General features: G+C 33.7%; 1 protein-coding gene, 1 long non-coding RNA gene, 1 other non-coding gene and 1 pseudogene across 4 annotated transcripts; 2 read left to right on the top strand and 2 right to left on the bottom strand.

Annotated features, from left to right (window-relative positions):
* The first annotated feature begins 2,068 nt into the window (after nucleotides 1–2,068).
* On the top strand, nucleotides 2,069–2,802 carry LOC143539163 (uncharacterized). The gene is made up of 2 exons (XR_013136381.1): nucleotides 2,069–2,427; nucleotides 2,520–2,802. It is a non-coding gene; the product is annotated as an uncharacterized LOC143539163 (long non-coding RNA).
* A 1,034-nt stretch (nucleotides 2,803–3,836) lies between these two features.
* Nucleotides 3,837–15,069, top strand: LOC143539148 (uncharacterized). Its single transcript, XM_077032548.1, has 14 exons — nucleotides 3,837–3,841; nucleotides 5,379–5,478; nucleotides 7,653–7,760; nucleotides 7,850–7,984; nucleotides 8,854–9,357; nucleotides 9,885–10,020; nucleotides 10,101–10,433; nucleotides 10,976–11,637; nucleotides 12,299–12,384; nucleotides 12,481–12,699; nucleotides 13,288–13,416; nucleotides 13,508–13,873; nucleotides 14,549–14,664; nucleotides 14,771–15,069. The coding sequence occupies exons 1-14, from the start codon at nucleotides 3,837–3,839 to the stop codon at nucleotides 14,887–14,889; spliced, it is 3,018 nt and encodes a 1,005-aa protein (XP_076888663.1). The 3' UTR covers nucleotides 14,890–15,069.
* Nucleotides 15,070–15,562: 493 nt separating this feature from the next.
* Nucleotides 15,563–17,287, bottom strand: LOC143539161 (putative 6-phosphogluconolactonase 1; annotated as a pseudogene). Its single transcript, XR_013136380.1, has 4 exons — nucleotides 16,991–17,287; nucleotides 16,282–16,417; nucleotides 15,812–16,102; nucleotides 15,563–15,777 (listed from the first exon to the last, which is right to left on the bottom strand). The product of XR_013136380.1 is annotated as a putative 6-phosphogluconolactonase 1 (transcript).
* A 4,030-nt stretch (nucleotides 17,288–21,317) lies between these two features.
* On the bottom strand, nucleotides 21,318–21,389 carry TRNAW-CCA (transfer RNA tryptophan (anticodon CCA)). The gene has a single exon. It is a non-coding gene; the product is annotated as a tRNA-Trp (tRNA).
* Between the last annotated feature and the right edge of the window lie 1,364 nt (nucleotides 21,390–22,753).

The raw sequence follows: 22,753 nt of genomic DNA, 5'->3' as shown, positions 1-22,753 counted from the left end.
CTTCGTAACGACCAAAACTACCCATAACATCTTTTAAGTCTTGCGAAGAACACTTTGGGGGAAGATTTGAGACAAAAAACTTCGATAAAACCTTGTTATTACCTTGAGCCTGATGACCATTCCGTTTCCCTTTCCGATTACGTGGATGTTCCCATTCTTCTGAATCCATGCCGCCGAGGATCGTGGTCAAAGCAGCAGGGTTGGAGGCTGGGCGGTTTTCCCGGTGAGATGTGGTGGTGGCTGAGGTGAGGCGGAGAGCCGGTTTTCCGGCTGGGTCGGGACGGCGACTGTGGAGGGTGGTGGCTGACTGTGGAGGGTGGTGGCTGAGTGGCTGGGTCGGGGCGGCAACTGTGGAGGGAGGTGGCTGAGGTGGGAGTTCCCGGTGAGATGTGGTGGTGGCTGAGTGGCGGAGAGCCGGTTTTCCGGCTGGGACGGTGGCGGCGACTGTAATCGGTGAGAGAAGAGGGTTTTCCGGTGAGTTGTGGTGGCTGAAGGAAGAGTGGCGGCGGTGTGGTGGAAGAGGGTTTTCCGGTGTGTTGGCAGAGGTGTGGTGGAAGAGAGATGTGGTGGCTGAGGTGAGATGTGGTGGCTGAGGTGAGGTGGAGGGGAGGATTTTCCGGTGAGAGGGAATAGTGGCGGCGGTTGGGGGTAGGGTTACGGGAGGTAGGGTTACGGCCGGGAGACTTCCAAATTTCGTGTACCTATTAAAAGCGCCTTATCATCGCGAGTATTTGATGTATGTTTCTACCCTGTTTTGTGTTTCAGATCCAAAGAACGGTTGTGAAACAGTCGACGAGGATGAATATAAATTTGAAGCAATTGATAAGCCCCATCGAGTTCTAAAACACCGATTTTGGTATATTTTCATCCGGGTTTCTTTATTCAATTTCCATTCATAACGGTTGATGGTTGTTTATTCATACCAAAAGCTAAATATCATGCTACGGGCGTAATCGAATCAGATTAGATACAATTTTTCTTATTTTTGTTTTTAGATCCTACTGTTTTATTTCTGGACGGGTGTGTATGCATTTAATTTTGTTAGTTCATAGCTATAATATTTAACATTGTGCTTCACTGTCAATTTATCTATCTTTTTTTGTGAATACGTACTGATGCTTTGTATGATAGGGGCTAATTCTTAGTTGATATGTGATATGCTTTTGTTTATTAGTTGCTTAACCTTTCATTTGGTCGTTGTATGTGTTCGTAGTGTAGTGTGAACTCTAGATTTAAATCTAATAACTAAACGTCGTATCGGATAATTCATCGGTGATAAGAAGCATCCGTCAATGAGATGAAATTAGGGAAAAATAATGAGCGTGGGTGAATTAAATAGCAATTTAATAATAGTTGAAATGTAAGAAGATGAGAGAATGAATATATATACTACCGTCCAAGCAGCGTTAGTGTCGGAAGCCATGGGCGATGAGATTTAGAGGCGACAATGGAACTAAGTGAAACGAAAAGTTTACAAAACTTTTATATTAACAATGATTACTGGTAGGTTTTCTAGCCATCGAGCATTTTAGGAATACTTTCTAAATAAAAAGAAGACCCAAAATGCCAACAGTTTGATCAAAGTTATAATTTTAAAAGCCAATACTATATACAATTAGTTTTTAAGAAAAAGTATTTAGAAAATATTTAGTTATATCGTTAATATTAACTTTTATTGTTCATTTTACTGTTGGGGGTATCTTCTCCATCTCTTATGTTTGAAAAGAGCTCAATCGAATGTATGGATGCATTGGTGGTAACATGTCAACTAGGTTTCAGTTGCAACGAGTTGCTATTAGCACAGGTCAAAACGAGTCGATGGGTCAGGTTGAGTCACAAAGACTTTTATTGTATTTCCTTTTAGTAGGTAATGCTCCGATTTGATAAAACAAATATTTGTATAATATGATTAAGAGGTTGTAAGGAATAAAAGCTTGGTATTTTAAATTCGTTTTAAACCAAACAAAAATGATGAAAAAAAATATATTTATAAAATACGAAGAAGTTAACAAACCTGACCCATTACCTACCATGAAGTATACCCGTTGTGATCGGTATTAGTTGTTATCAAAGCTGTTTTGATCGAACTAAAGTGACCATTTTTATATGATTTTGACAAACCAGTCGATGTGGCCGGTTTGGTATGTCATTTCTCAAAATCATAGTTAGCGGTTTGGTCCTTTTTTTAGTGTCTTATCATTAGTGAACGTTGTACAAGAAGTTTTTTTTATTTTTTTATTTTACTTTAGGTTGTGCTAATGTTGACCACAAATGATGATTTGGAGGCATGATTAATTAGACATGCATATTTTAAGTATCACGTAATTAAAGCTTGCTCAATGCTCATTTGGTCTTTTTGTATCAACAGGTGAAAATGGCACCAGAGACCGATCTCTAGAAGGTCCAATTCTTTTGTTGGATATGCAAGTAAGTGTTTGTGTGTATGTGTGTTTTAATAAATTTTGATTGCATTACTATGTGTTTATGGAAATGTCTATTATAATTTTGTCAATTTTCAGGTGGAAGGTTCCAAATTTGGGTTTGAGCAAACGACCGTTATAAAGACGAGACTTTTGGCTTTTGTTCCCTTAATTGGAAGGTGAATCCAAAAAAATTTCAATTGTAAATATGATCTTGATATATCTTGACATACTGATCGTTTTTCTTTTTCTTTGTGAATATGATGGTATAAATAATGAACTGCAGTATTTAATGTATAATCAAGTAGAAACACATGTGTCACTTGAATTGTGTTTGTACCCTCATGATATGACAATGCTAATAAAATTTTTGTTTTTGTAACTTATTACTTTAATATATATATTCCGTTAGTATTTGGTTTTTTTAATATTGAATTATGAATAGGCCTGTTAATGTTATGCTTGTCTTAATAATGATTCTCTAATTTTAAACCCATTACAGCCGATTTAAAGTTAATTTTATCAAGTGGAAATTTATGTTTGTATCCTGTTAGGGTCAGTTCGTTTGCTTTTACGGGTCAACAGAATATTTAAGAATATATGCAAGAGGTTTGAATTGTTAAATTTGTATCAAATTACATTCCAGGGCCAGTTTGGCCATTGGTAAAAAAGTTACAATAACCAAAAGGTTACTAATGAAAGAAATGTGCCATGTTTTAATTTCGAGCTAAAATTCTAAGTCTTTATCAAAAGAGAATTTAGGAAAGATTTGTATTAATCTGAATCGAGTCATGTTTGATGTATGTCGGGTTATTTTGACAACTTAATCCAGGTTCTTTTAGGTTTGTTTTCACGTTCTTTTAGGTTTGTTTGCTAATGAGTTGCATATAAGCGCAAATTTGGAATTTTCTACATTACTTTGCATACACTCTAAAACAAAGATTACTTCAATTAAATTTTACATGAGCTTTAGTCTCTTGAACCATAATGGATGTCTTCGAACATAGTACTTAAATTAAATTTCATTTTTTAGTACGGTTGACATGCTACATAAGTAAATTCAGTTTTTAATCGCTGCTTCAATGTCTCGGTTATGCAATACACCAGCTTCGGGTTTTTTTTCACCTCTAACTAATTCGGATCATATTCCTCTTTAGCTTAAAAGAAAATGGGTCTAATGGGTTGAAAGCCAAGCGAAGTGTGTGTCTAAAAGATAAATCCTTCTTAAAAAAACTGATCATAGCCTAAAACATAAATACTTCACACAAATACTATATATATATGCATAGTTTATACAGTTACATATTTAAAGTGATTATAATTAACTCTTTTTTTTTTCAAAAACCACACATTCCGATTCCAATCTTGTGTGCGCCACGGTTTATAAAAGTTGATTTCAAAGTGAGAATTTACATCATGGGGTTAACCGTTATACGATAACTTTTTTTATAATCATAACTCATACTTGCATCACTTTTTAAAGAATCAATACTCATTGCATAACACGCTCTTACTTGACCTCGCTCATTGTCAAGGTATATTAAGGTTTACGCATGGAATCTTGGATTCTACCCCGATCTAATTATGCGAATGGTTTTTTTTGTTCGTTATCTCGACAACTGGGATACCGCGCAAGGATGTGATGATTTGAGTATAACATGCTTTGGTTCCTTATTTGATTGATTTAAATTTGTGTGTGATTTATGGGTGAAAAGTGATGACGATGTGAGCTGACGTGTCGGTAAGTTTTGGCCATATTGATTATTCTTGTGACTGGTGTGTAAATAACCCATTAAAAATGTGTGTTTGTTATGAATTCTTATTTTACCCGTTTACATTACTTTAGTACTGGATGAGACAAATATATATCCTATTCTAGATCAATTTTGTATGAACACATAAAGCAAATTTACATTTTTGGATGTATTCATTCATTAAAGTTTATCATGTTGAATTTTCTAAGCATCTTAACATATAGTGAATAATTGGCCCGTTTTGTGGTTTAGCACGCATCCTGCCTCAGCGTGTGTATAAGCATATAAGAATCTTAAATGATGAAATTGGCCAACATCAAAAGATAACGCATGGTTTAATGACCTTCTTGTCAGTTCTTGCTACAACAGTTATGTATTAGAACACACGTCAATATCATATGTGCACCCATGCACAAAAATCAGCATCCAACAAACCATATACACAAGCGGCAGTGCACTCGCACCGCAAACCCATTACACACCACACCAAACACTACAAACCAATACGAGAGCATAATTTGCACGAACCCGCGACACCGCGCGAGCACTTATGCTAGTATTGAACAAGAGAGAAGTGTGATTTTCATTACTGTGCTTTGTTCAAATTTGCTATTTCAGTCCAAAAGTTAATAATTTGCTATTTTTGTCCCTAAGGTTTCATTTACGTTGCAATTTTCGTCCATAAGGTTTCGTTTTCATTACGATTTTCGTCCAAGTGGCTTCTTAAAATCTACTATTTCAGTCCAAAATATCTTAACGAAAAAGAACAAAAAGCGCAATGGAAATGCAACCTTAAGAGCAAAAATAACAAATTTCAAACTTTTGTACCGAAATAACAAATATAAACAAACCACTAAGACAGAAACCACCGTCCACTCTATATCTAACAGACAACAAGTCGTAGTAGTATAGTGGTAACTGGTAAGTATTCCCGCCTGTCGCGATGGTGACACATGTTCGATCCCTGACAACGGCGTTAATTATGTCTTTTTAATTCCCGTCCATCTTTTAGACACGTGTCACCATCTCGTTTACTCATAGCCAACACACGAAAAACCACTATTTGTATCCTCCAAATTCCCCATTCCCGCCATAATAATATTTTCACCTTTTCATACTCATCACTTTCTCCCTCTCATTCACCACACACACAGAGTAATTTACACACAGTAATATTCACACACGCACACACACACACTCACAGAGTGATATCGCAGATGGAGAAATCGGACGGTCTGGATATCGTTTCAATCGGAAAGTTATACGACGGTCCGTGGGAGAAGAAGTACTGGAGTTCGTCTAGGGTTTGTTACTTCATTTTTATACTGCTTTATTATTTATTAATTTAATTTACACGAGCTGTATGTATATTAGTTAATTATATTATTCGTATTGAATGATTTTGAGTTTTGACCTAAGGTAGAATCCGATGCAAATTAGAATTAGGTTTAGGTTACCGATAGATCTAGTATTGTGATTGAATTACCGATGCAAATTGAATCAGGTTTTTACTTACGAGAGCTCGAGCTCGGCTTGTTAGTCTTTTTTTAAGCTCGAGCTAGGCTAGTTTGTTATTTATTAATTAAGTTTATATACATTTTTAGTTATTATTATGAGAAGAACCTTAAATGAGCTTAAGGTAGAATTCGATGCAAATTAGAAATAGGTCTGGGAAATGCAGGTAGATTACCGAGTTACCGATGCAATTAGAATTAGGTTTTTACCGAGAGCTTGAGTTCGGTTCTCTAGTCGTTTTTTTGAGCTCGAGCTAGGATTGGACTCAGCTCATTTATTATTATTATTAGTTAAGTAAGTTATATAAATTTATATTTATTTTTATGTATACCGAGAAAAAACCTTAAACGAACTTAAAGGTAGAATCCAATGCAAATTGAATTAGGTTAGGGAAAATGTCGGTAGATTGAGTTAGTATTGTGATTGAGTTACCGATGCAAATTGAATTAGGTTTTTACTTACGAGAGCTCGAGCTTGAGTGCGGCTCGTTCCCCCCCCCCTAAAGCTAGAGCTTAGCTTGTTTGTCGTTTTTTGAGCTCTATCTTGGCTCAGACCCGGCCCGCTTATTATTTATTAGTTAAGTTATATATACATTTTTAATTATTATTATATATTTTGAGAAAAAACTATAAATGAGCTTTAGGTAGAATTCGATGTAACTCAAAATAGGTTTTAACTTATAGAGCTCGATCTAGAGTTCGGTTCTTTTTCTAAACCTCGAGCTTGGCTCGTTAGTTGTTTTTTCAAGCTCGAGCTAGACTCTGACTCGACTCGTTTTGAGTTTTTTATCGATCTGATCTTGAGAGCCCCTCTGTATCTGATTTAACTCTAATCGGCGACACACTACAGTTTTTAATGAATTATTGCTTAATATAATCTGTTCGGCTGTGAATCAATCCGTTATGCAGCAAGAAGTTGAATACAAGATAGAGCAAGGTTTGAGACATACATATTTGTATTTAATATTCAAGTGTTTTCCTAACAGTCTAAAGTGAATAGTCTGATTTATTCTTATTTTGCCAACTAGGATAGCTAGTTAAGCTATACTGCTGAATATGATTAGGTTAAACTTGTAAAAAGTTTGTAATCCAGTGTGATGTTAGCAGCAAAAGAGAATTAGGTCAGAAATAGTGTACAAAGACCAAATGTAGTTAGCTTGTATCACCTGTATTTTTTTGCTATTAATGTCCAACTTAGCTGGTACCGAGGGCATGTGACTTACAATAAGAGTGAACTTGCATAGTATTACAGTTATTTTGCAATAACTTGTGGTGAATGATAATTTGAAGATTATATTTTCCAAGTATTATGCCCTGCTTGCGGTGCGCTCATATAATGTATATATGTGTGAACCCTCGGGTGGGCAAAAGTGAAATTGCTCTAATTTTGACGTTATTTTACTAATCTCGTGAAAATAACGTTAAAAGTGACGAAAGGTTAATCAGGCATCATGTGGTGGCGTTGATAGTCGAAAGACAAGGGTACATGCACCAATCAGCCGGTGTCCCGACGATTGAGTGCTATGTGCCTTATGTCCAAGGCTTGATGCAAAACTACTATCGAGCCGGGGTCTCACCGGAAGCAACCTCTCTATCCCTATGGGGCAGAGGTAAGGCTGTCTACGTCTTACACTCCTCAGACCCTATCATAGTTTTGCTATTGGTGGGATATACTGAGTACGATGATGATGATATTTCCAAGTATTAGAGGCTTAGAGCACATAGTGCATTCATCCTTAAAGGTTACATTTGCAAATAAACTTGTATTAAATTTATCAGAGTGGCTAATACCAAGTGCAATATCAGGTAAGATGGTTTGAATAAGCTAAAGTAGTTATTTCACTTTCCACAGGGCAAAATGTTGTTAATTTATAAATTGTTTTTGGTAGAAGTTAGAGCCCTAGGAGATGGAGTGTATTTGTCAGTACCGCTTTACATTTACTATTATTATTTTATGTTCTCAGGGTAAAGACAGACATCCATATCCAGTTGGATATGTGGCTCATCGGGCGAATAACGGAAATACCTATAAGATGGCAATACTTGAGGGACTTAAAGGACCTGAATTTGTGGTGCGTGTATTACTTATACTTTTGAGTTTTTAAGACTTTTGGTTTCTTTAATTACTACAAAGAAAAATATAAATAAGTTAACTTTTTAGATTAGTTCCACGGATGGGCAATCTTGTTCTGGTCAAACTCCAGATATAGCATGGGAGGGTTTTCAAAAGAAGAGCAGCGTGCGCATAAAATTTTGGCGTGGAAAGAGATTTTCATGCAAGATGGATGGTGCAGAGGTATTTATAATGGTTTCAGTCATGCTATAATAACTTCTCATTTCTTGTATTTCATGGAGGATTATTATTGATCACATAAGCATACATCTAGTTAGTCTATCTTACCACTAGTGATATTCCTTATTTTTAGCTTAACTGGATTTGTTATACAACTGAAGTTGCATGCACATTGTTGGTCCTGCTTACTTCAATTGTCATAATGCTTGATACTTGATAGGCAAATTGTATTTGTAATACAAGACTTGTTGGTATCTTGTTATATTAGGGTTTACTGTTCTTATCCAAGAGTTTAGTGTCGTCTCTTTCATAAGTTTAGGAAAATGCAATATAAGTATCGGAAATAAGAAAGAGTAAATGGGTAAATGCAATTCAGTTAATATATTTTAAGCAAATTCAAGAGTTCAGTGCCATCCTAGTATAAGTTGGACTGTGTCAATATAACCTGATAATTATTAGATTAAATGAATATACTGAAGTTAATAATATAAATATTTACAATGTTCATTTATAGAATGATAACCAGTTACCAAAACCTATACTGGACAGATTACCTATCTATTTGTAACTCTTCAAGTGAGTTGATCAAGTGAAAAAAGTTCAGAACTAAAAAAAATGCTTATTTCACTTCATTTGTTGTTCTAGTATATTTTTTAATATTTTATCTTCTAAATACTCATGAAGAAACGCAAAACAATTAGAGTATTAAAAAAAAACTAGTGTTTTATTAAATTTAAAAAAAAAATAAATAAAATAAAATTAGAGTATATGCCACAATTAATCATACAAGATGCAAGTGTCACTTAAGCCATTGCCAGTTCCTTTTTTCTAACACATATTTTGATAAACACACTTCTTTCTTTCAAATGCAGCTTTTTGGGTTCAAAAATCCCCAAGTAATGAGATTACTGCGGGGATTGAAGGCAAATGCCAGCGAAATTACACAGAACAGTTCGCCATCTTTAGCCGTTGGCAAAGGACAGCCTGAAGGAGCAGATGAACACCATAGTAAATATCCTGATTTGCAAGTGGATTCGGTTAAAGTCAAGACCAAAGAGAAAAGAAGTAATAAACGTAAAGAAAATAATGTGAAATCAGTTAGTGGGCCTGGACGTAAAAGAGAGCGACCTCAAGAGCTGATAGAAAGTGGTCAAGAACCACATACCAGGCAGAGTTTTGACGGGAGTCATAACAATGGGGTTCTTTCAAGTTCGTCAAATTTGAATGAAAGTAATGCATCTCATTTATTACCAACAGAAGAAGGGATTCAGGTTGATTCAGTTATTTCATCTGATCATCTTGAAAAAGAGGAACGTTGTTCTGTTCAAGCAGCAATCACTGAAGAAGGTGCAAAGTTGTTAAAAAGCCAGGAAAATGTGAGTCATCTTGAGTCTTGACTGTTTAATTTTTATTTTTCTAAAATGAAACCAGGAGTCTTTCAGCCTAAGTGAGCATGTTTAGCATTTTCTTTAGTGCATAAGGCCATATGGGTATAATACTTGCTTAAACGTAAACAATAATGATTTTGAAGATATTAAGCTGTTAAAAGTTGAAAACATGTAGGACATTCTCACCATTATCTTTTCTATTCTAAGTTGAATTATGAGTCCTTAAGCCTATGTGAACATGTTCATTTATTTCCATAAGGTATAAGGCCATATGACTATAGTACTTGTTTAAAAAGGATTCCATAAGGCCATATGAATGAATATTCAGGTCACCCTGGTCGTATATTCAACTTGTAACTGGAAATTATGAGTCCTTAAAATGAGTATAATATTTACTTATGATAAGACTTGATGTTTAGCAGCACATAATTCTAACTTCTTTTGTTTTATTTTGGTGGATTATATTTAACTTCACTTGTAGTAAATTAATGTAGAACATAAATGCTTTTTCACAGCATGACTTGTCGAAGTTTAACCGCACACCAGAGCTCACTTTCTCAAAAAATGTAAAGGGAGACCCGCTTCAAAAAGAGTCACAGATGCTGGATGATATGAACCTCTATGCACCCGATACTTTGGATCTAACCTTAGGTATATTATATAATTTGCTAGTTTTATAATATATATTTTATTCTCTGCTGTTGGTGTTCAGATTATATTATTCTCTGTAGACAGTTTATGCAATTTGGAGGTGGAGATCCCCAAAGAAAGTACCTGCGCATTAAATGAAAAGTTAAATTCTTCTCAAATTTTAGTTTCTGAACAATGTGTAACTGATTCTCAGTCAAAAGATGAGACGGGTATTGCTACTGGAAGTGATCTTTATGACAAGAGTGACTCAGATCCAGCTGGACAGGATATATCCAACTCAATGATAGCATTATTACTTCCAAGAGCTCTTCCTTTGCTTAAAACTTTCTCACGAAAGAAAAAGAAAAATATTAATGGAATGTCTCAGAAGGAAAGAAAGGAGGTTGACCAAATTCTTAAAGATGAACCTCCAGGTTTAGTATAAACAATTAATTAATTATTGTTATGTTAAATATGCTCACAAAAGCTATAATATTGTTTTATTACAATAAATATATAAGTCAAGTGATTGAAGAGGTTGTGCAAATGAAATGACATTACTTTATATAATCTACTGCAGTTTGGTTACCTTAAAAGTAACCAAACTGTGTTCCAAATGTCTATTTCAGGTAACCAACTTTTTTTTCTACCATCAAGATCTTCAAACTTTCTATAAATCAGATTCCAGGTAACCCAATTGGTTACCGGGTCAAAATGCTTATGTGTCAGTATGTTTAAAAATGCTGACTATTTTGGACTTGACTTTGATAAAATGGTTACTTTCTGTCAAGACTAAAAGTTACACCGCTTTGCAAGTTCTATAAAGTTTTTGTGAGCTTTTATGAGTGGAATCAAAGTTGCTTACCCCAGATAGTAACTGAATTAAATTCGGTTACATCTTTATGCCGTTAATTTTTTTTATTGTTTACTAGGTTAGTATCTTACACAAATTCTTTTGATTATACTGAATTGACAGCCAAATCTTCTGAGCATTTGGAAAAGCACAGTGGTGAAGTTAACATACCAGACAAACCTTCTACTGAAAACGTTACATTTGAGAAGCAGAATGAAAGTGCTCTTTTTACAAGTACACATATGGATTCAGCCGTACCTGATTTAGAAGATTCAACAACTGTTGCACCTGATAGTTTTGAGAATGATCAATGTGAAACCATGGATGGTGTTAAAGATGATCAAAGTACTTCCACTATTGATTCATGCACCCGTGAAGTGCTTCATGAAGAACGGGAAGTTAGTGTTAACAATGTGGCTTCTATGCTAACCGCTGATCAAGAGGTAGATGGTTTGACTTCAGTTTTGCAGGGTCAAAGCATAAGTCAACACGGCACGACTAAAACGGTGCACTATGAGGAAGTTAAAGTGGTGCCTAATGATGAGATAAATAATATATTTGAACTTGTAGGCTGTTATATGCTTCCAACACCAATTTCAATGGTAATGTTGAGAACGAAAGGGGATGAGGTATTTGCATGTGTTTTATGTGGCTATTTGATGGAAAACGAAAGGACATTGTTTATTTACAAGACATCAATTGAAGGAGAAACCAGAGAATGCCCTTCATTTATTGGTCACACAGCAATCATCTCACCAACTTCAATGAACGCATCTGGTAAACAAGTAAGTCAAAAACATTCTATTTTTATAATTTATAAGAGGTGCAATTCTGACCCAATTTTTATTGCAAAACGGGCCATTCAAGTCAAGTGGGTAGAGCGGAAACGGGTCAAGGTTCACCCAAAGTGTTTTTAAATACTTAGACTACCTAAATTGATTTAAAGGATCTTTAGATTCTTATACTAACAATATTGTTCATTTACTAAATTATAAAGTAATGGACTAAAAAGTATTGGCGAGTTGACTCAATCTGACCCAACTCGTTTGACCTGTATTAAAAATGATCTCTTTTGACTCGTTACGCAACCTGCTCGACCCGGTTATTTTGCCACTTTTAAGTTTATGGTCTAGATGCTTATGCAACTTATTTTAAGTATTAGTTACACAGATTGTCTCTGTGGTATGTAGGATAACGATTTTGATCCCCAAGTTTGAAAACTTACATATCTAGTCCAATAGTTTGCAGGTATGTAACAAGGACGGTCCCCAAATTGTATGGTCGTTAACTTTTGCTGTTAACTAGGTGTGAAACGACCAGATGTGTTACAAAACTACACACTGTTGGACTACATATGTAAATTTTCAAACTTGGGACCAAAACCATAATTCATGCATACTACAGGGACCATCCGTGTAACTAATTCTTATTATCAATTTTCACCAGATTACTTTGGATAGTTCTAGTTTACAGTTTACTCCAGATGGAAAATCCCTTGTTTTACTGAACAGCATTAAAGCTCCTTATTGCAGGTTTGTGACATAAATATAGATATTAGTCATATAACTTTTCAGCTTACTGTTTGTGTCATAAATGACATATTGTTATTATCTTTTTTATGTTTTTAGGGAAGGCAGTGTGAACTGTAAATGTTTGGCGTGTAATTCAGATTGCTTTGAGAAGAATGCAGTAAAAATTGTGCAAGTAAAACTTGGATATGTTCAAGTGGTATGCAAACTGAAAACAACTGACAACGTGTGCTCCATATTAGTTTGTGAACCTAATTATCTTGTTGCTTCTGAAGAAAGTGGAAAGATGAACTTATGGACCATGAACTCGTCGTGGAGGTTGGTACCCGTATTGACTCATTGACATGTTTGGTTTAATTTTTTCTATGTTTTATATTTGCACATGTAGAGGTGAACAAATGGTTATGGGCCCGAGACCAATCCTTAGCCCGGCCCAAAAACAACTGGTTACTCCTGAATATCATTGTGTCTTGAGTATTTTAAAAGACTACGCCTGTAAACGAACCGAATGTTTAGTGAACAGTTCATGAACCGTTCGACGGAAAGTTCGTTAATAACATGAACAGAAATTGTTAATTTAGTTAAATGTATGAACATGAACACATGTCTTGTTCGCTCATTAATGTACGTGAACGTTTGTTTACTTACGTTCGTTCATGTACGTTTGTTAGTATATTAATCTAAAGTTTTTTGGCCATTACAACTTAGTCTATTTTTAATAAGTTTTCAAGCCCAACACATTGTTATTCACATTACTTTAACCGGTTTTAGCTCAATTATGTTTGTTCATCTATGTTAGTTATACAGTTAACGAACTAACAAAAATGAGCACGAACATGCTCATTTTCTTAACGAACACAAACATAGGTATTTTGAGTTAATTTGCATCTTTATTTTCCTTTTCAGTGCTCCAATAGACCAATGTCATTTGTCAACATCTGATTGCACGCCTAATTGTATAGTTAACATGAAAAGAATACCAAAATTTCCAACTGTCATTGTTGGCCACAGTGCATTTGGCGACTTTCGCTTGTGGTAAGCATCTTCTAAACTTGTTATTTCATATCATGATTAACTTATACAGAGCGGCTTTTTTGTCATTTCTGAACCTTTTATAATTATACAGGGACTTAACAAGAAGAACACTTGTATCCAAATTTTCTGCTCCAACAACTTCATTTATCTCCTTCATTCCAATCAGTTTATTTAGGTATCCTAGTCAACCTTTATCCACCTCAGATACTTGTAGGAAGAAACAAGTGGAAGACATCATGGAAGAAACACAAAGGTGGTGTTTAGAACCCGACAACCATGATTCTGTTCCAGTAAACGAAGGACACATGTCACTTGTTCTTCTTGTCTCATCTACCTCAAATCATGATCCTTTTGATGAATATTCACATCAAGATTTGGGAGTCGGCCCAGCTGGATCGTGGCGCCTTGCATTGTTAGCGGAAAATAAACTGGCTGCAGAAAAACCTCTGGATCCAAGGTAGATGTTTATCAATGCTTTCTTATTAGCTAGAAATTAATCCTACAATTTCATAAATTCCATTATATATACAAAACTAAAATATCAAGTATATGCTCTTACAAAGTGATTAAAATATCGAGTATACCCAATACATTAAAAACAATGTGATAAACGACCATTTCCCTTTTTCTTTTCCCTAAAACTTTGAAATTTCTTTTATGCCCATCTTTAACTTCAAAATTTTTTATATACTCGTTTTTATTTTTTATCCGTAACAATAGTTTTCTCAAGTTATTAGATTGCTTATCGTTATATTATCATGCTATTATACCTGGTTTGGTTATCTTATTCGAGTTTGATTATCTGATTTGAACATACATATTCGATTGTTCGATTATCTGTCGTCGAGACCGAGAAATCAAAAGATGAGAGATGGCAGTCCAATGTCGATCAAATCCCAATAAAAATATATTTTAAACAAATATAATGGAAAGGGGCAGAATGGTCATTAAGTAAAAGTTCATTAACGACGGGTGTATATGATATTTTTAGTTTTGATTTGGTGTATGCAAAAATGCTCAAATTTGTAAGGGTAAATATGGAATACATTCTATTAGGTAAAATGTAAAATCCTTCTTTAATACACATGTTTAACTTTGTTTATTAACCGAGACGTAATCCTCTGCAATGCAGTGCCACGTTAGTGGGTGCATCATCGGGTTATGGAATCATAGGTACGTGTGACGGTTCTCTTTACATTTGGGATTTATCCACCGGTACCAAGCTCGGTTATCTCACCCATTGCACAGGTATGCTCACAAGTGCCAGTATTAAAGAAACTAATGAAATATATTCTTAATAAAAATGGATTTTTTTTTCTAATTCCTTTTTTTGGTGTTATGTTTGTGAAACCAGGAGCCACGGTGTCTTGTTTAGCGGCTGACGACTCAGACTCCGGTGCGTTTGCAGTGGCTGTTGATGGCAACCAGCTGCAGGTATATGCTTCTAAAAAATTGGCAAATAGAAAAACATAAGTAGACTAGGTATTAACCGTATTATGTTACCTTAGAATCATATTCTGTATAGTTTCTATTTGAAATACTAATATTTTGTCTGTACCTTTTCTCTCACGGTAAACTGCTAACAATTACACACAAGATAAAATGATTAACATTGTTTACCTGATATGTCTTAGAGTGGTTAAATGGACGGGTTGTGTTAACGGGTTTGGGTTGAAACGAGTAACTTTATTATACACGTCGGGTTGGGTTGACTTGCCAACATTTTCTGTGCCCATTATTCTGAATTTTATAAATAGTTAGGTTAGCAATACAATTATATACTTACATCTATGTAGTAAAAGCGCAGCTTGGTGCCAAAAAACGCATACTCGAAAAACGAACAGCGCAATAATAAAAAAGTATATTGTTTTATTCGTTTGACTAGTTAGATATAATATATGACATGGACCAACGAAGTGACCGTTCGATCTATTTGACCACATTTTACAGTTTATGTTTCTTATAAGTTCATTCATTTGACCGGTTAGATATAATATACGATCAACATTTTATGAATAAATGATTTGAAGTTGTCTTGTCTAGACTCTAGATATTAATAAACACTATGAATATATGACACGCGTATAAATTGTAACTATATTATGTATAAAAGATTTAATAGAAGTCTTATAATTTATATAAATTTGTTAACTAAGAAACCCTTGTGAGCTTTGAAGCAGCTTCAACATCTAAAAACCACACCAACTTTCCTACACAAGGTTGAATCATCCTAGCTGGCAAAACCGGGCTTTTGGGGCCCACGTCATCGATTGCCATGTGCACAGCCTCTGCTTTCACGTCACCAGTTGCTACTACCACCACGTTGGCTGCAGAGTTGATTACCGGCAGGGTGAACAGTTGCTACTACTACCACGTTGGCTGCAGAGTTGATTACCGGCAGGGTGAATGTGATTCTTTCAGGTGGCGGTTTTGTTGAGTTAGTGATAAACGTTACCCATTCGTTTTTTTCTTCAAGGGCTGGGTGGTTAGGGAACAGAGACGCCACATGACCATCTGGGCCCACCTCGAGAAGGATCAGGTCAAACTTTGGGCAGTCGTTGATGTCGGAAACGTTGACCACTCGTGTTTTGACTAGCTGGCGAATGATAAACTTGTACTCGTGGGCAGCTTCTTCTGCGGTGAGAGAATCGTTGATGGAATGCACATGGCTCGGAACAATAGGTAGCTGCAAATGCCAGTTAGTTACATAATATTCTTCAAACCATGAACTTCAAACCCAAACTAGGGATGTTAATCGACTCGTTTTACATGTTGGCGGGTCAAATCCAACACGAATTCCAAAACCATTGCGGGTTAAATCGTGGACACCTCTATCTAAAACCATAACTTTTACAAATATATTACCTTTGACAAAAGATTATCCTTGGCAAGCTTATAGTTGCTATCGACATGATTCTTGGCCACGACACGTTCATCCGCCCAAAATATATACCATTTTGACCAATCCACCGTCTTGTTATAGGGAGCTTCGGTGAGTTTCCTGTTTTCATTCAATACAACATCATAATACTCATAAGTGTTTGAAGTAGGAGTGTTTATAATCCGATTCAGTCTGTTTTATGGCAGCTTTAGCTGAACCGCTAACTAAGGCTTTGGTAAACAAGCAAAACCGCTAGAGTTGGATTGGTTATTTATTCGTTCGACAATTTAATGGTTTGAATTGATTTTTTATGCGTTTCTAAATCATTAGCTTATATTAAAGATTTTAAAAATGATTAAAAAGGGCTCATGATCAATTGAAATTAAATATATAAATAAAATAGGTCAAACGTACAGTTCAGTATACGGTCCAAGATTCAAAACAAACCAAGCTCATAACTAAGGTGGCTTGGCTCAACGTTTTTGGAGGTCTAAAGCGAATTCTAACATAAATTAGTATCAGATTTTAACTTGTATGTGCTCAAATTAAGTTTATGTTCTTATATATTATATTCATATTTTCTAAAATGAAACTAGATTATGTTGTATATATATGTATGAATCTCAAACTGGCCCACTTGTTTCGGTTCAACAATTTGACGGTTTTAAACAATCTTTAACCTGAAAGGCATACCTCATTAAGCTAATAATCGATCCACCCGACAAAGCAACGGCAAAAACGCCACGATCTTTGATCGATATTTCTTCTATATAATCAGCCAAATCCGTGCTAAGTTCTTCCAACTTTCATGAATCCTCACTTCCATTCTCTCTTTGATTAATACTTCAGGAGTCATATTTCAAGAACACAAAAATGTGTGTATAGAGAAGCTTACAAAGTAAACAAAAATGGCTAATGAAGATGATGATAGATGTAAAAATAGACAAAAAAAAAATGTTCCAAGTTTTGGATGTTTATAATACCATTGTCCAAAACAATTTGTTGTATTTTTCTGTCTGTGGGTTTTTATCTTCTAATAAAGGGATAAGATGTCAAAGTCTTCCCCATTTTATAAATGGTATGAATATTTGTTTTATATTAAATTATACCTATAACAATGGGCTAAGTTGTCCTAAATAGTCTCCTACATCTAGAAAGGTACAAAGACTGAAATTACAATGGATAGTTAAACATACCAAAATTCCGAACAAAATATTACATAACACACAATATCAAAGAAAAAAGACACGATGACGGAAATAAACAAAAAAACATAATGATAATAAAAAAACACAATAATTTAAACAAAAATTCTAAAATCTATAAGTTGGAAATTGAAAAAGCTAAAACCCTAAAATATAATATCGTGAAGTTCGACTAGACGGTTCCGATGCCCTAAGTTTGATTTCAATCAGAATCTGTTTAATATCTTTACTATGGCTTTCTAGTTTTAGAAGACTATATATATTTGATATGAATGTATATAAACAAAACAACTAAATAATTACTAATGATAAACAAGTTGACCTCAAGCTTGAAAAGCTATTTATGAGCTTAGTTTAAGCTTTAAAATAATCGAGCTAAGCTCAAACTCGACTAGTTTAAGTTTAATAATTTCCAATGTTGTGGTAAAACGTTTGAAACTTTTTTGAAAAAGTTATAAATTTATAAATTTCAAAAGTCTACAGCCTGTTCGTCCTTAGGACATGTCCTCAACAAATATATATTATTAACTTGGTTGCTATTATAAATTTATACATGATATCATATGTAATTATATTATTATTGTTATAACTATTACATAAAATAATAATAGTTTTTATTATTTTTATATAATTAATAAGCTCCTTTAATCTTTAATCTCTAGATTCTATTTGAGATAACTAGCTCATCGTGTGAAGCTCATGCTCGAACTTGTTTCAAGCTTATCGTGTCTATTATTTACATATTACATCCATGCTTAAAGGTTAAGGTAAACTTGAATAACCCAAATCTAATACGCCCCTAATTTTTAAAAAAACAAGTGAAGGAAGCTAAAAGTTTAAAATAAAATAAACCCCACTTTAAGATATTGTTTGTTTTTAGAATGTATTCATAGTTTTATATCAAAAACGTGCTACATGACTTGGTAAAAATACTATATATATCATTATCATCATAAAACACTATAATAGTAAAAATTAAATCCTACAACATGACAAATCTAGACTTCTCCATTTTAGGAATGTGTCAATGTCACAAAAAGGAGATAAACATTAACCAATTGTGAAGACTTTAATGGTTTTGTAACTTTGTTACTTTTGGGATGAACATCAATCACCTAACCATTGATTTGTCCATTATTATTATTATTATTATTATTATTATTATTATTATTATTTTGATAAATATTGTTCTTAGCTAAAGTTTAAAATAAAAATTAGACAAATTGCCAAATTCTAATATTAGGTTCATAAGATATGATCTAAAAAAACAATAATTGATTTAATTGAGACGGGATCAATTTTGTAACTTTTGTGATTCAAACTAGACCTCATCAAGTTTGAATATTTTTGAGATTTTAGAAGTGATCATAGAGGCATGCTAAAAGATATGATGTTTGATTAAGGTTAATGAGATCAAAGTTGGGATGGGATAATAGAAGGCTTAGTGATTCGAAAACAAGGTCAGCTGGTTATTCAATCAAGGGTAGATACAAGGTGTTCGTGAAAAAGTCCTTCAGAGAACAAGAGAATCGTAACTCCTTAATTAAAAACGAGTGAACATATCAGCTTATCAAAGGCATAGATTTACCTTAGTAACTCAAAAAGCCAATGGCCTCGAGCAATAGTCACGCAAGCCTAAATTGTTAAGAGATTGAAATTCTTTCTTGATGTTCTATCGTTATAGTTAGGTAGCTCACTATACATGTGTTGGATGCATTGATTTATCGATTAATTTCAACATATTTGGACAAATAGATTGCCATTATTTGACTAGTTTTCACATGTCAGTTTTTGGCCCACTAATGAAATCTCAAGCATCTGTCACTACGTCTTAAATGTCAACAACATGTTTTGAACACATCGACTGCGAATCGTATGAGAAGTTTATAATTACATGTCACGTTTAAACGGAAGCAACTTACAGTTTTGATATATTAATAATTTCTACTTAAGCATGCTAAAAACAAAAAATAAAAAATATAAACTCATAAAAATCAATACATACAATATTAAATGATAAAATAAAACCCAAAATATGTTAAATGTAATATTCTATACTTGTGTATATATATATGATATCTAACTCTTTTCGTTTGGAATATTATATATCCACTCCAACATAGACGAATGGTTGCCATGATATCTTTAAAAAATTATTGACCGACTAAAACTCAATAATTTAGTGTATATTTTGGTGTGTATCTTATCCCAACACGTAACATACATCTTTATTAAGAGAATTAGATGCATGTTCTCCATGCATTTATCTTTGGAATCTTTAAAATATGATATATCAACAAATCTGAAATTACTAAAAATCAAAATTCCCAAATGTTAAATGTTGATAAATAGGAATCAACAGAAAAACTAATAAAAATATCGAATTTAAATAACCAATCAAGTCACTTATGCTTTATTTTCATTTCTTTTATAATTGAGTTTTATAATTTGGTTATAGTTGTTATATGTGTATCATTAACCAAAAAAACTAAAATAAACCAAAATTTATAATCTTTTTAAATATTTAAAGCATTATATATTCAAAAAGTTTTGTTATATATATAGAGAGAGAGGTAAGTTTAAAAGAAAAAAAAGTGTGGAATTAGAAAATAATATATAATTTTATTTCACATGCAAAAAAATAATATAAAATGTTATTTCACATATAAAAAAATAGTTTTAGCATGAACTTTTTTTTTGAGCTTTTGCCTATTAAGTATTAATTTAGAAGACATTCTAATAAAAAAGTTTTTTTTACAATTTTTGTTTTACCCTTTCTTAAATGATTTTTTTTAAATATTTTTTATTAAAACGGATTTTGTGTTTATATGTAAAAGTTTAGAAAAAGATTATGTAAAAGTGATTTTTTTTAAATTATTTTTTTACATGTAAAAGAAATAATTACTTAATTCCTCACTTTTTTATAATTCACTTTTAAACTTACCTCGTTCATATTCTTCCCCTTGATCATATATAACTTAGCAAACGTGAATTGCCAAATGTGTTTTATCAAATGAGATGTGATTAAATTGACCCATGCAATAGTTGAACCACCTTTCTTTTTTTAACGACCTATCCTCATGCTTGTACGAGCCAATGCGAACTGGATAGCCAGCCATTAACCACATTTCCTGATAACCAAATTAACCAAACGGTGTAAGTGAACATACCGATTACAAAATTCAAAACAATCATTATAGGCTCAATATTTACCTATATTCAAACCGACACATGCTCACCGCAAGGCCGTCTCCAAAAATTTTAAATGCCCAAGACAAGTATTAGAAAAAACCCTTATATAAAAAATTTTCCCTCTCAAAGTGACCTAATAAACATATTATTAGGTTATTTACAAGTTCACAACTGAATTTAAACACGTCAAACTCACAACACAACTTTTAAACAAAGATAAATAACAATATAAACTAACATAGGGATATCTATACATCAACATATGTGATACAACCGAAATATAATTAGTACAGTAATTATCGACAAATCACCAACATACAATTTTTTAAATGACTGATGATTATCAACATACAAGTTTCTTATTCTTTTTTCAGATCTCGATTTATCCTTCTAACATACAAACTAGAACCATTCTTATTCTCATAGACCGAACATGTATACCGTCGCTCTCTAGTTCGGGTCTACTGGTTTTAATCTAAAAATACATTGCTAGCTATATTAGTTAACGGATAAATATGATACTGATGGTGATATACTGATCTCATATATTATTCCACACAGAAAAATATAACCAGTTTTTATAAAAAATAAAAAATAAAAATTTAAAAGATTTTAAAGGGATTTGAACCCGACGTGAATCGAACACGCAACCTTCTGATCTGGAGTCAGACGCGCTACCATTGCGCCACGGATCCTTGTTGTTTGGCTAGTGACTCAAGTTATTTATATTATTGTATACCACGTTAATACATGATAATATGACATGTGTGCTATGTTATAGACATTAAATATGTATTTTATTACTGAAAATTTGTATAATTATATTATTGATCATTGACTAAGTAATAACGTATTAACGAAATTATCTAAATTAAAATCTTTTTGTGTTATTTATTCTTCGGTCATCTCATATAATAAAAGATGATGTTGGCCGTATCAAGTCTAGTGGGTCAAATTTGTTTATGCCCAAGGATAGTTGTGAAGCCCTGTTTTAAGCCCATTCAAAGGACACTTTATATAATATCAACAATATATCAACTATTTACCAAAGATTATCCATTTGATTTAAACACACACTGTTTGAAACTGATTATATAGAAACCGGTTTGAAACATATTGGTATCATAGGTTTGGAACCGGTTTTTTATTTATTTCTACTGAAACCGGTTAACCAAACAAAAAACCGGCAAAAACCAGTCAAAACCCGATCGTAAACCAGTCAAGAAACCGGTTTCAATCCGAACTGAAACCAATCATAAACTGGTTAGATTTTTCGAAGCCAAGTCGGCCATTAAAGTCATTGTGGTTATGCACAGCATACGGAATAAAATCGTCCCGCAGGGCCCCCGTGCGAGTAAAAAAAGGTCTTAATATTAACTTATATATAACCAGTAATATATAAGAGAAAAGTTATAATAAAAATACCAACTTTTGTGAGAAGTGTAAAAAACGATCTGGGGATGACACGTGGGAATAACACCTCTATGTACATGGGGGTAAATCTGTCCATATTTCACAATTTAGAGTTCCAGGTCTTCATGTTACAGTGCTTCAGTTTAACAACATTAGTGATGTGTTATACTTCATCAAATAACGACATATTTTGTTTTCATTTGACATGTTAAAGGCCATATGTAGCACAAACTTTAACTAATCGATATGTTCATAGGCGGTAATCAATGTGTCGTTTCATAAGTATCTAACAGATGCACATAGTATCGGATGTGTTATTAATTGTTCAATCGACCAAACAGATGTGTTATAACATGAAGAAACACTAACCGGACCCCGGGCAGATTACTGATAACCTGGGGGTTAGATAGATGTTTCCCACGAGGGGTGAGACCCTGAGAAGATGGTTCTTCTGATAACCTGCAAGACAGACACCGTGAGCTTGTCACTGAGAAAGGGGGGGGGTTCCTCCTTGTGACCACCCTCCGGCGTGAGAATCAGACTAGATTGCTCTTTAAATATAAATGTATATTAAGAGATTGCTAGAGCAGATATCAGGTATAATATAATGATATAAGATAAGATGAGATGATCATACCATTTGTGG

This window comes from Bidens hawaiensis, unplaced genomic scaffold (assembly GCF_021521415.1).
Source record: "Bidens hawaiensis isolate Kalapana, Puna unplaced genomic scaffold, B.hawaiensis_p1.1 tig00011819_1, whole genome shotgun sequence".
NCBI classification, from domain to species: Eukaryota; Viridiplantae; Streptophyta; class Magnoliopsida; order Asterales; family Asteraceae; genus Bidens; species Bidens hawaiensis.
This window is presented reverse-complemented; position numbering and strand designations above follow the sequence as displayed.

What these genes read in the sequence shown, in the direction of transcription:
- LOC143539148 (XM_077032548.1), top strand. An exon ending in TGTTAAAAAGCCAGGAAAAT is followed by an intron (nt 9,358 to 9,884) that starts GTGAGTCATCTT and finishes GCTTTTTCACAG; the next exon opens with CATGACTTGTCGAAGTTTAA. An exon ending in TACTTTGGATCTAACCTTAG is followed by an intron (nt 10,021 to 10,100) that starts GTATATTATATA and finishes TATTCTCTGTAG; the next exon opens with ACAGTTTATGCAATTTGGAG.